The sequence below is a fragment of the Equus przewalskii genome, chromosome 18 (assembly GCF_037783145.1).
Source record: "Equus przewalskii isolate Varuska chromosome 18, EquPr2, whole genome shotgun sequence".
Classification (NCBI taxonomy): Eukaryota; Metazoa; Chordata; class Mammalia; order Perissodactyla; family Equidae; genus Equus; species Equus przewalskii.
In genome coordinates, this window is record NC_091848.1 from 41254606 (window position 1) to 41267435 (window position 12830).

A 12830-nucleotide genomic window follows, 5' to 3' on the forward strand; every position below is an offset into this window, starting at 1 on the left:
CTGTGACTGAGTTGGCTGGGAGTAGGACCCTGCAGTGACAGGTCCATTTTCTTCATAGGGGACACAGTTCAGCGGTTGGAGTCAGAGATGCTTCCATCGCAGGAGGAAGGGGATTTGAGGAGCAGCAGCTCCATCACCCTTCTGGGCGGAGTACAGCAGGAGGGAAAAGTAAAAGTAAACTTAGAAGCTCCAACCCTTTAACTGCAGGGCAGGGTTCCCGGTACCCAGCAGGAAACACGCCCTATTGCATTTTCCATCTCAACTTTAATACCGGTGAGCCGAGTAAACTCTTCTGTCGGAACAGCCATTTTGTTAATCTCATTTATGACCAATTATGACATAAGTGAAAACGAAAAGTGAACATAATTAAAAGCCCTCTTTATTTATAAGACTAGGCAAACAGATGCTGAGTTAGAAGAACCTTCTTCAGGACCACAGATGGAAACATAGCTCAGAAGAGAAATATTTTGACAATAAACAAAAATCACCACAAATCACCCCTCTAGTGGTTGACTTGCTTCGCTCCTGTTTGAAAGAGTTTTCAAGTTGAGACTGGAAAATATATAACAGGCTCCTGCTTCGTCCCAAAAAGTCCACACACTTTCAATTAATGAGAGATTGAGGTTACTTAAACACTTTTGACTCGGCAATGTCTGAGAGGAAATTTCAACCATTGTTAACTCGAGATTGGGTGTTGTCCTGGAGAAGAAAAGGATCCCGAGGTGGCATTAGAGAATCACTTGAGTCTCTGTAGGTGGGGGCCACCGTGGGACAAAGGCGAAGAAGATGGATGTATTTCAGCAACCTTTTCCTTCCTTCTCACCTGGACAGCCGTCAGCTGACGGAAAGTAGTGAGAAACACGGATTTGCTGTCCAAGTACAGATGCGGCTTGCTGTGAGAACAGGGGTTCCTGTGAATGTCTTTACGCACCCAAATTAAAAATAACCAGAGATGGGAGGACTTATTAGCGACTTTCTAAATTCTTCCCTTCCTACAGTCTGTAAAATGTTGCAGAATCCTAGACCAGGGTGAAGACACTAGTGGTGAGAATTTCAGGAGCCTGAGAGCCTAAAGGAACTCCCTACCAACCGACTGGGTAATTCGAGGAAGAATGCACGTGTTCCCGTGGAGCACAAATGTGGAATATTAGGAGAGTGGGGTTCCAGCACCAAATCCGGAGTCATGGGGGGAAGGTGGTGTGGTGATGACACTTTATGGTTAATATTCAATTCTGCTCCAGTAGAACATGGTACCCAGGAGAACCCAAAACTAGAATACGAAAAACAAACCAAAAAGAAATAAGGAATTGTTTTAGAAACATCTCATACTGGGGGGAAAAATGAAGTTACGTTCATTGAGGCTTAGGTCACACTGGATTTTTACGAGTTATCTTGCCGTAAGCAACATCACAGGGCAGAAGTAATACTGAATCCATCCTGCCACTCAGAGCAGCTTGCTCGTTCTCCCTCCCTGCCCCCGTCTGCTGCACCTAGACTCCCAGTCTGCTGGGCTTGCCTCTCTCAACTCTGTGCTAAACCAGCCCCCTAGGGAAATTCTTCTTCCCATCAGGACTAATTACCTTCCAGTGGAGTCCTATTTCTAGTATGTACCATTTGGGGATACAAGTTTCTTGCTTCTACTATTGAACCTCTCCTCCCAGGGGACTCCCTCTTTTCCCAAAGATGCCTGTGGCCTGGAACAGCTGCTTCTAAAGAATGCGCCACAGAACTCGAGATGGTTGACTCAGACAAGGGGCTGGAATACCGGGGGTCTCTTGCAGATCCGCCATGGAACTTTAACCACTTGGCCACAGGGCTGGCCCCCAAGAATTCCTAATTTTATTAGATGCTGACCTTGAGTACACGTGTTTTGACTACTCTGCACTACAGAAAGGAAGTGTGCATAAGGCGGTTTTGTTGCCTACTGAAATGTGATGGTTGTCTTGAGGAAAAGCACTTGTGTGATTGAGTTGTGCCCTGAACTAGCCAGTTTTTCATGAAATGCAATTTTTACCCGAAAAAATGACTAACAGACAAGCTCTGGTTATTCAGATTGGGTGTTTGGCGGACATTTTCTTGAAAATTTACAAAGTGAGTCTGTCACTTCAAGGAAAACAACTGACAATATTTGTTGCTGATGATAAATTTGAGCAGTCAAGAAAAATCAGAGAACGTGCATCTGTGGTGATGCGCGTGGTAGCATCCCCATGCGTGAGGTCTTTTCCAATGTGGTAATATCAAATGTGATGTCTTGGTACTGCATAAAGAAATCAGCCAACATTTGGAAGATATGCATAACACAGTGAACCAATATTTCCCCTATATAACCAATGCATGATGTTATAGAATCATGAATGGATAAAAGATTTATGCAAACTGCAAAACCAACCAAAGTAATGTATTTTAACGTGTAATAGTCTGAATATTTTGTTGACATAGTTTCAGATTCCATATTGCAACTAATCTTTAAGAAACTACTACTTTTCAAGTTTTGTTTGGTACCAAAAAAGAATATTCACAATTATCTTTAAATAAAGCTACCAAAACATTCCTGGTTTTTCAAGTACATATCAGTGTGAGGATAGATTTTCTTCAAATTCTTCAACTTAAGCAACTATTATAGCAGATTAAATGAAGAAGCAAATATGAGAACCCAGCTGTCTCATATTAAAGCTGGACATTGAAGAGATTTAAAATGTAAAGCAAGGCCACTTTTCTCACTATCTTTTTGCTTTGGAAAATAGTCACTTTTTCCACAAAAATATATTGTTAATGTTAACTTGTGATTGGTTTATTATTTTAAATGAATTAATAAGTACTTAAAATAATTCTCTGTTAATTTCCCATAGGGTATAAATATCAGTAGATATAGCCCCATACACAAAAGCTTTTTGGAGTCCTCAATAATTTTGGGGAATGTTAGAGGGTTCGGAAACCAAAAGTTGGGGACTGCTTCCTGAATGCGATGGTTCTTAATCCTGATAGGAAATTAGAATCATCTGGAAAAAATGTTTTTAAAAGTCTGGATCTTGCCCCCAGATCAACTGAATCAAAATCTCAGAGGTTGGGGTCCAGGCATGCTTCTTTTCCCCCAAGCTCCCTCAGGAGGTGTTAATGCTCAGCCAGGGCTGAGACCACTACCCTACCCTCTTGCTGCACACGCATCAGATAAGGTGGGCAGAAGGACAAGGTGAGACTGGTGGAGGCAGCTCTTTGAAAGGGACGAGGCAGGTTAGTGTCAGGCAGGAGCCAGCTAGATAGAGGACAGTCTTTGATATCTAATTGGACCAAATTAATGAGATCTGGAGAGCTGGAGTACAGGCAGGTGCATCCCTGTCGGCCAGAAGAAGGATCTGGTTAGGGCATGTCCTTCTCATGGTAGGGGAAGTTGACTCCCCATCTCCCAAGGGAATCCAGTGTCCTTGCTCTAGTGCCAGCAGCTTCCTGACTAGTCCTCAGGTCTGAGTGTGGCTGGGCTAACCAGGGGGCAAACTCAAGGTCTCTCCTTATCATCGTCTTCTCGGAAGTAAAATAGGTGCCAGGAAATACTCACAGTCCAGCAGAGAATGGCAAATCCAAACCAGGCAACCCCCCAGGCGTGTCGGTTCATTGGTCCAGAGATGAGTTCATAGCAGCCCTGGAGGAGGGGGCGGTTCCCCATCGGTGGGAGAGGAACCAGAACAAAAGATGTCAGAGATGGGTGGGAAAGCTGATTGCTATTTGAATCAATGCCAGTCCAAAGTCTAGTTTAACATAACCAGGTTATTTCCACATCCCTGTGGACAGCCAGGTGTTACCAGTGCTTTGCTAAGGGGATAGAAATAATCCTGTTGAACAACTACTCTATGTCACATTCACTTGTGTCTTTATCATTCAGTCTAACTAACAAAGGTGCTGCTATTTTAGCATAATGGGTTTTTTTTGTATTGAATACATAGACAATGTAAAGTATTCTTAGTAAAATTTGAATTTTTTTCTCCCCCAAGATTTTATTGGTGATTTGTTTGAGGGCGGAGTTACTTTTTGATTTGTTTGTTTTTAAATAAAAGTGCTTCCAGTCTATGAAAACCAGAGGCTTTTTTTTTTGTAATTATTAAAGGAACCCCTATGCCATGCTTTCTAAATTCTCATTTGACATCATATTTCAATATATTTACTGGATTCTAGTGAGACTTTGAAGAGCCACAGTGTATGTGCGAAAGAGTGATTGATTTTTTATGCATCGACTCATTCATTCATGTGTGGTCCAGTAAGTTTTCATACGGGGTGCACTCTGTTCTACTCACTGTGCAAAGGGCTGGAGTGATACGCATGTGCAGGGCTGGACCTGCCATTTGAGTGACCTCTCCTAGAGCCCTGGGGTCACAGGAAAGCCTAGGAAATGCCACACCCAGACTGTTTTCAGGAACCACTGAGGTCCAGAGGAAAATGTCCTTGGAGAGCTGACGTTGAAGTTTAGGCCCCACCCAGTGCTACAGGTGGCCACTTGAGGTTCTGTCCTTTCTGGTCTGCCCCAGTCCCTTGTCAGTCCACTTACACGCTCTGCTTTTGCTACATCTGCCCTGACTTCTCTCCCATTTACTCTTCTCCGTCTAAGTTACAGGCACCACCATTCACCTAGATACTCAAATGGCAAAGTTCAGAATTATCCTTAACTGTTTTTCTCTTATCCAACATTAAATACTTAAGCAAAACCTTTTGGGTCTACTTTTAAAATATATCTCAAATCCAAACGTTTAGTACTTCCTGCAGCCACCTCAGTCCACCAGGGCGTCCCTCCAGGATTGCTACTCTAGCCTCCCACCTGATCTCCAGGAGGCCTGAGGCCACTCTTGGCCTCTCCTGCTGGCTTCCACACAATGCCAGAGGGATGCTTATAAGACATAAATCAGATCACTTCACATTGCTACTCCAAAAAATGGCTTCCCACCACCCTTAAAATGGAATTTTAAGTCCTCACGATGGCCCGTGAGGTACTGTCTGACATGGCCCTGCTTCTCTCTGTGACCCCAGCTTCCACTAACAGAGTTTCACTGTAAAGCTAATGAGCTTAAGCTTCAGGACTCCTTACTTGCAAGACCATTTCAAGGTCCTGTGCGTAATGCTGTATGTGTATTGTTTTGTTGTTTTTCCTAAGGAGGAACCCTACAAATCTTATAAACTTCAGGCCCTACAAAATCTGGGTCCATCCTTGCCTTCTGCTCCTCCTTCACTCATTCTGGTCTTGCCATACTGATCTCCATGATGTTCCTCCAAAAAGCTACGAGTGCTCCCATTTCAGGGCCTTTGCATTTGCTTCTTCCTTTCTTTAGAACTCTCTTCCCCAATCTTCCAGGGTCTCATTTCCTCACTTAATTCAGAACTCTGTGCAAAAATCATCTCAACAAAGCCTTTCCTGACAACCATAGAGAAAAATACCCTTTCCCCATCATTCTTTTTTTTTTTTTTTTAAGATTTTATTTTTTCCTTTTTTTCCCCAAAGCCCCCCGGTACACAGTTGTGTATTCTTCGTTGTGGGTTCCTCTAGTTGTGGCATGTGGGACGCTGCCTCAGCGTGGCCTGACGAGCAGTGCCATGTCCGCGCCCAGGATTCGAACCGACGAAACACTGGGCCGCCTGCAGCGGGGCGCGCGAACTTAACCACTTGGCCACGGGGCCAGCCCCCCTTTCCCCATCATTCTTTATGTATTTACTCCGCTTTATTTCTGCTCATGGCATTTATCACTACCTGGAATTTACCATGTATCTGTTTGGTAACTTTGTTGTCTGCCTCCCATACTATGGTGCAAGCTTTACAAGGGTGGAGATTTATCTTGCTCATTGTTGAATCTCTAGAACCTAGAACACATGTCTGGCACAAAGTAGGCACCTAACTGACATTGATAGGATGAATGGAATGTGATAAGAAGTAATGATTACAAGCGTCATCTGTGACACACTTGACGGTTCACAAACCCTCCTACATCCATTACTCACTTGAGCCTCCTGACCATCCTGGGAGGTAGTCATTTGTCTAAAAATATGTACATGAGCCCGCCTATGCCAGGTGCCAGGACTGGGCTGGGCATGCAGCTACGACAACGTAGAAATGGTTCTTGCCCTCGCAGAGCTCTCAGACAAAGCCCAGTTTTTTCACCTTTTCTCATTTAGTGCTTTTTCATAAGTGAAGTGGTGCTGAACTTGATCTTCCTTCATTCCATCATAATGTTCTTGAGGTGGAGAGATCAGAATTTGCACACAGTATTTCTGGGGCAGATGGCCCGAGATGTAAGAATGCCCATATTTGCATCTCACATGCTATGTGAGGTTCTGGTTGATTTCTATTATTTCCACACTTATGATGGCTTCTCTAATTTGATTAGCCTCCATTTGTACAATGTAGATCTTGAAAACCTACAATATGGATGTGAAAAAGAGAGCCATTTGCCCACCTACCAAACATTAATTGATGCCTGCTTTGTACCAGGCATTATGCTAGGTGTTGAAGATACAGAATTGAATAATGCATGGCCCTCAAGGAGACTTACTTATAGAAAAAATAGACTTGTGAGTAAATAATTATAATATAGTTCAAGGTGTCAACTGCAATAGTACAAGTAAAGTAGATCAGGTACTGTGGTGGCATATTTTACTTTGCAGAAAAGGATTGCTCTAGGAGAATTAGCAGGACTCAGAGAGAAGGGTGGTGTGTAAGAATCTGGGGGACTGGGGTAGGGAGATGTGGAAAGGATTAATAGATAAGAGATTATTCAAGGGTGAAGAATGAGTGAGACTGAGAAAGTAGGAGCACAGAGAGTCAGACAGAGAGAGGGAGTTCAGGATTCAGGAATCTGGTTGGGGAGTGGGGTTGAGTGATAATGAGGTTGTACTTGTGGTGCCACTGATGGGCAGTGGAAGTGGAAATGTTAAGGACAAAGTGAGGCCAAAGAACTGTGAGAAACGGCATTAGAAGGGTTGTCAAGACAGATGTGGAGCTCCCTCATTACTGGAATGTTACATGTGCCAGTGAGAATAGTGTTGCTGAGAGATAAACTGATTATCTGAGGGCAGACATTCTTTTCTGTCCCCTTCCAAGAGATCATAGTTTGTATGCAATTACAGTCCAATCAAGATATGTCTGCATGGGCCAGTTCCAGTGTTGAAATATTGAAAGCATTTTATTACTCCTGAGAGTGATTGTTATATTGCATATTGTGATTATAGGCAATGAATTTAATTTTATAGCAGTCTGAATATAACTGATTAAAATGATGCCAAAACAATGTTGCTGAAGAGCTAAATGAGGGTTGTTTTGAAAGACTCTGCAAAATAATGTGTGTCACTCTCACATCCTTTTCTGGATTAATGCAACCAATCCAAGCCCAGGCACCATGCCAGGTGTGGCGGGATGGTCAGCAGTCCAGTGTCCTTCATTCTGAAGTGCAGTTTGTATTACTTACTCCAAGACTAAAGCGTCTGACATTTCTCAATTATTGAGTGAACTGGCACACAAACTCACGAAGCAGTGTACACCATTTCGGAGGCTGACCACAAGTATAGGAGGATTTTCTGCAGGGCTTTTCGGAACTATTACCGAATTCTTTCTTGGCTTAGAGTCTGGGATCTGGAGCCAGATTGTTAGCATTTGAATCCTGACTCAACCACTTACTAGCTGATTGACCTTGGGCAAGGTACTTATTAGCATCTCTATATTTCAATTCCTCATCCATGAAATAGGGATCATACTGGCACCTGCCTTTGAGCGTTAAATGAGTTGATATATGTATGGATCTTGGAACAGTATCTGGCTTTTAGTAAATATTCACTGAATGTTAGTTTTCATGATCATCACATCATCCTCATTAGGCTGGAAACACTTTTTCAAAAGCCATCTGTATGTAAACTCCCTTCTACCCAAATCACCAATCTAATATTTTATTAAGACCATCCTATATTACCACTGCCTAAGGAATGTGGATATATAATTACTGCATTTACCCTCAGCAATTCCCATTGCTTTGGAACTGGCAAAATGTTCTCTTTGTATATCATCCCTTCCAATGTACAGTTTGCAAAAAAGAGCAAATCTTTGTTTAATGTAAATAGTTTTTGAAATACTAATTCTCCACCTTGTACAAATAGTTTTCATTTAAACAAAGTTGGATTTTGCTGTTGCGTTCTCATGTTCTGTTGATTTTATTAAAATGTAAAGTTTCCCCGATCAGCCCTAGGTTAGCGTTCACATTTTACTAACAGAGAAGGAAATAGTTACCATGAATTTTAGGAAAAAAGATGCAGAATTTCTTACCGAGAGACTATGACCTACAGTTAACCAGTATTTTCCTCATGAAGAGTAGAGGAACGTTCTGGCAGGTCTTGGGAGGAGAGAGTACTCACCTGATTGTGATAATAACCGGGCACTCCGAGTTTGCAGGCCTCCAGGTTGAGAGGTTCTTTGAGATTGTTCATAACACAGCACTGACGAGGCCAGGGATAGTCGGCATCACTGTTCTCAGTCCGGAAGGCAGACGTGTATTTCTGCCAGTCTGATGGACCGTTTACACCACAGCAATTGTCCTGTCAGCAGAGGAGAGACACAAAGTTCTCTTCCACAGTCGGAACTAGAGCCATCAATGTAGCAACTGAGGTTTTATGGAGAAAGAAGATATGGAAAGTGTACCACATCTTGTGTTTACTAAAAATCCCCAAATGAGAACTGAAGATATTGATAACATGTCTCGGAGTTTGCAAAATACTTTTACATTTATTACTTTACTAGCCATTAATGAGCTCTGTAGCCTTTGACAAGTTAAATTCTCTAAGCCTCATTTTTCTTAACAGTAAAACTAGGATAAATATGGTACCTACCTCATAGAGTTGTTGTGAGGATTAAATTGTTAATACACTTAGCGTGTCTAGTACATTGTCTGGCCCATAGTAAACCCTTAATAAATACTAATAATAAATACTACTATCTTGATACAAAAATGTGAGAGAGGTATAATTATTCTAATATTACATATGAGCAAGTTGAGAACCAGAAAATTAAAATTTTTAGTGGTGAAGAAATTATGAGTGATTCTTCTTGTTCTACTTTTCTCTCTCTCTCTCTCTCTCTCTCTCTCTCTATATATTTTTTTTTTTTTTTTGAGGAAGATTAGCCCTGAGCTAACATCTGCTGCCAACCCTCCTATTTTTGTTGAGGAATCCTGGCCCTGAGCTAACATCCGTGCCCATCTTCCTCTACTTTATATGTGGGACACCTGCCATAGCATGGCTTGCCAAGCGGTGCCATGTCTGCACCCGGGATCCGAACTGGCGAACTCTGGGCTGCCGAGATGGAACGTGTGAACCTAACTGCTGCGCCACTGGCCCAGCCCCAACTTTTCTATATTTTTAACTTTCTACTTTTATAATGGGAGAAAATAAACTGGAAAAAAAATAACCAAAACCTGGTGGCACAAAGCTATGCCTCCACATAGGAAAGGAAAATTAATGAACACAAAACTAATATCCTTACAGCCTGGACAGAATTGAGGATAGAGGATAAAAAACAATTCATATCACTTTCCTTCCTTTTTATAAATTTTGCTAAAATGTTTCAAGGGAAGAAATTAAAACTATGGGCATCTCTCAACTTTTAGAAGAAATATATCCAAGCAAATTTGATGATAAGTCAACTGTCTTAAAAGCATGTCCTATTTTGCCACTGGCTTATGAAAATATCTCACCAAAGGAAATAATCATCCTGTACTTTGACCTGAGCGTTTTGGGGGAAAATGGTTAAGTTTGAGCCAGGCTTATTTCAGACTGGGGTTTAGAAAATTGGTAAGTGGATATTTCAAATGTGTGAACGTTCAAAGTGGGGGTTCCCAGAGGGGAGGGGGTTAGAGGGAAGGCTGACATAGGCGAAGGGAATTAAGGGGTACAAGCTTCCAGTCATCAAATAAATAGGTCAAGGGGATATAATACACAGCATGGGGAATACAGTCAACAATATTGTAACAACTTTGATGACAGATGGTCATTAGTCTTATCAGGTGATCATTTGGTAATGTAAATAAACATCAAATCACTATGTCGTACAATTGAAACTAACACAATATTGTATGTCAACTATACTTCAATAAGCAAACAAAGGTGTGAGCACTCGTGTTTCATTTGAAGAGCTTAGATCTTGCTAACAGAGTGGAAAACATACTTGACCTAGTCAGAGAAGTCATAGAAGGTGAAAAAGGGGCCAATGAATTGGAGGTCCAAATGGAGTAAAAAAAAAAAAAATATATTGGAATGGAAATATTAGAATAAGAGAAAGAAGGGGCTGGCCTGGTGGTGCGGCAGTTAAGTTCTCATATTCCACTTTGGTGGCCCGGGGTTTACCGGTTGGGATCCTGGGTGTGGACCTACGCACTGCTTGTCAAGCCATGCTGTGGCAGGCCTCCCACATATAAAGTGGAGGAAGATGGGCACAGATGTTAGCTCAGGGCCAGTCTTCCTCAGCAAAAAGAGGAGGATTGGCAGCAGATGTTAGTTCAGGGCTAATCTTCCTCAAAAAAAAAAAAAAAGAAGAAGGGAAGGAAATTATAGAAGATAGAGGGTAAAGAGAGAGTTCAAAAAGGGGTGGAGACTATAACTGAATTTGCTGATGACAGACTGAAGCGGTGGTGTTTGGGAGGGGAGGGGTGTAGGGGGTAGTGTGAGAGTTGGGTCAGATCAGGGCTTATGTAGGGGAAAAGAATGTATATACATATGGCAATGTAGGGGTGATAGTGGATATTCTGAAAGACGTGGACTTTTGATGGTATTTGAGGTAAACTTGAATATAAGGTATGACTGCCAGTCAGAGAAAACCAGGTGACCAAATCAAGCCATAGCCCGTGGTCCTTAGCAGGACTAGCCCATAGGAGGTGTGAAAAGGTGCTAACTGAGTCAAAGAGACAAAAACTGCCACTTGAGTTCACTGTGGGGCGGAGGAGGCGTTTTTTTTTTACTGTAAGTGATGTCTGAGTTCCAAGGGGGCAGAGTGGGTGACTAATCTAAATTTCTTGACAATGTCATTATCCCTATAAATGGAAGCTAATCAGCATCGTGGCTTGAAATAAAATATAGAAGATCTAAGGGTCCCACTGAGTCATGTGTACACCCCATACCCCCTTGCCATAAGAAGAATAGATGAACTTGCCTATGTCAAGTCTCTTTTTGAAGGAAACCCCCTTGGAGGCTGTGGTCCCCTCCCTTTGACTTTACTCCCAACCATACATACACCTCTGGATACTGGTTTAGGTACAAGGTGCCATCTCCCCAAGACCACAGGCATTACCTGCAGCATGAGTCTGTCCCAGGTTCTGGTGACGCCATTGTTCTTCCACTGGTCGTCGTTGTTTGGAGGGCTGCTGTTTTGGTACCTCTCCAGCATCTGCTTCAGGAAGAGGTTGGGTGTGAACTGTGGTGGGAGGATCAGCAAAGAGGGAGAGTTAGCTCACCAGTCAGTCCCCAAGGAGGAAAGTGATTTGCTCGGCCTGTTGCTGGGGGCACTGAACATTGTCTCCTGGGGTAAAACTGCTCAGAGGCACCGAGTAGGGGTAGGGTGGGTGTGAGGCCGCTCTGGTTGGCTGAAGTCCCCCATCTCCAAAGAAATGGTCTCACCCCACCGAGACCAGGGTGGACAGGCCTTGCAGGGTGCCTTAGGCTAGGGAGTGGAGGAAAGGAGAGAAAGCAGGATGCTGCACTGGGAGGAGTCTTCGATGTGCTGGACTATTGATCATGCTGTTGGAGGGCCAGTGGCCCTGGCAGGGTGGTGAGGAGCGTGCAGTTAGAAGCTTGCGGCTGGCAGTCTCGCCGCCTGGACTCAGGATTCTTCTCTTTCGCTCACCAGCTGTGTAACTTTGGACAAAGTACTTTACCTTTTAAAGATTCATTTTTTTAATCTCTAAAATGACCATAGTGATAATACCTATTTCATAGGGTTACTATAAAGATGAAGTAAAATTATGTATTTATTATTAATGTGCGTATTAGGGTGCCTGGCATGGAGTAAGGTCTCAATACATGTCAGCTGCTATGATGATGATAGTGATGATTCAGATGCTCATTTTTGCTCTGTGCTTTTTGAGCCCATACTCACAAAGTCTCGTTGTGTTGCTGCCGTGATACAAGATGCCACTTCAAAGCCATATACGATAAACATCAGAATGAAATACTGGAAGGGAAACAAGAGAAATAAGAGAATGGCATTTGCTTCCAAAGAGAGATTTTTTAATTTATTTTTCAGCACATTAGTCTAAATATAACCACTCAATCATTCACGTAGTTATTCAACAAAGCCTGATTTATCAGCTGTTTGGAGCAAGACTTGGTGCTAGGTGTAACCAGCTCAATTCTCTCCTTTTTCCAGAGAACAAACGACCATTGAATACAGAGCTTTCTCAGTCCAGTATTCTGCATTTCCATTTTAACTGGGAAAAACAAATCCAAAAAGACGAACTGATATGTGTGTGTGTGTGTGTTTGTGTGTGTGTGTGTGTTTGTTCAATGGCTGGCAAGGGTCTTAGTGCATCAGATACTATGTAGAGCCTCGTATAAATCCCGTTTCCTTAGGAGGAATTTTCTTTATGGTTTACTGAAAATTTAGAATTATACAGGTCAGAAAACGATGAACTGGATCGTGCTTAATACCCATTGTCCCCCCGATGGTGTCCAGTCTCATCAGGGAGGAACAGACAGCCTCCAGGTGCACAGCTCTTCACTGGCATTCTTCTCTCATCCCCCACCTGTCCAGTTACATCAGGTCAGGGGAGTGAAACAGAGCTCACTGTGTGTTGTTTTTATTGGTGGTGGTAGTGTGTGTGTGT

At 42.7% G+C, this 12830-nt stretch overlaps 1 protein-coding gene across 1 annotated transcript in view; it reads right to left on the minus strand.

Moving 5' to 3' along the window:
- Positions 1-361: 361 nt before the first annotated feature.
- Positions 362-12830, minus strand: part of UPK1B (uroplakin 1B) — a 28294-nt gene continuing 15825 nt past the window's right edge. Inside the window, exons 4-8 of the mRNA XM_008514597.2 lie at positions 12104-12178; positions 11300-11422; positions 8377-8556; positions 3554-3637; positions 362-1270 (exon numbers count right to left, since the gene is read on the minus strand). Of these exons, the coding sequence (XP_008512819.1) occupies positions 1220-1270; positions 3554-3637; positions 8377-8556; positions 11300-11422; positions 12104-12178 (513 nt within the window). The 3' untranslated portion in view covers positions 362-1219. The remainder of the gene's footprint in view (positions 1271-3553; positions 3638-8376; positions 8557-11299; positions 11423-12103; positions 12179-12830) is intronic.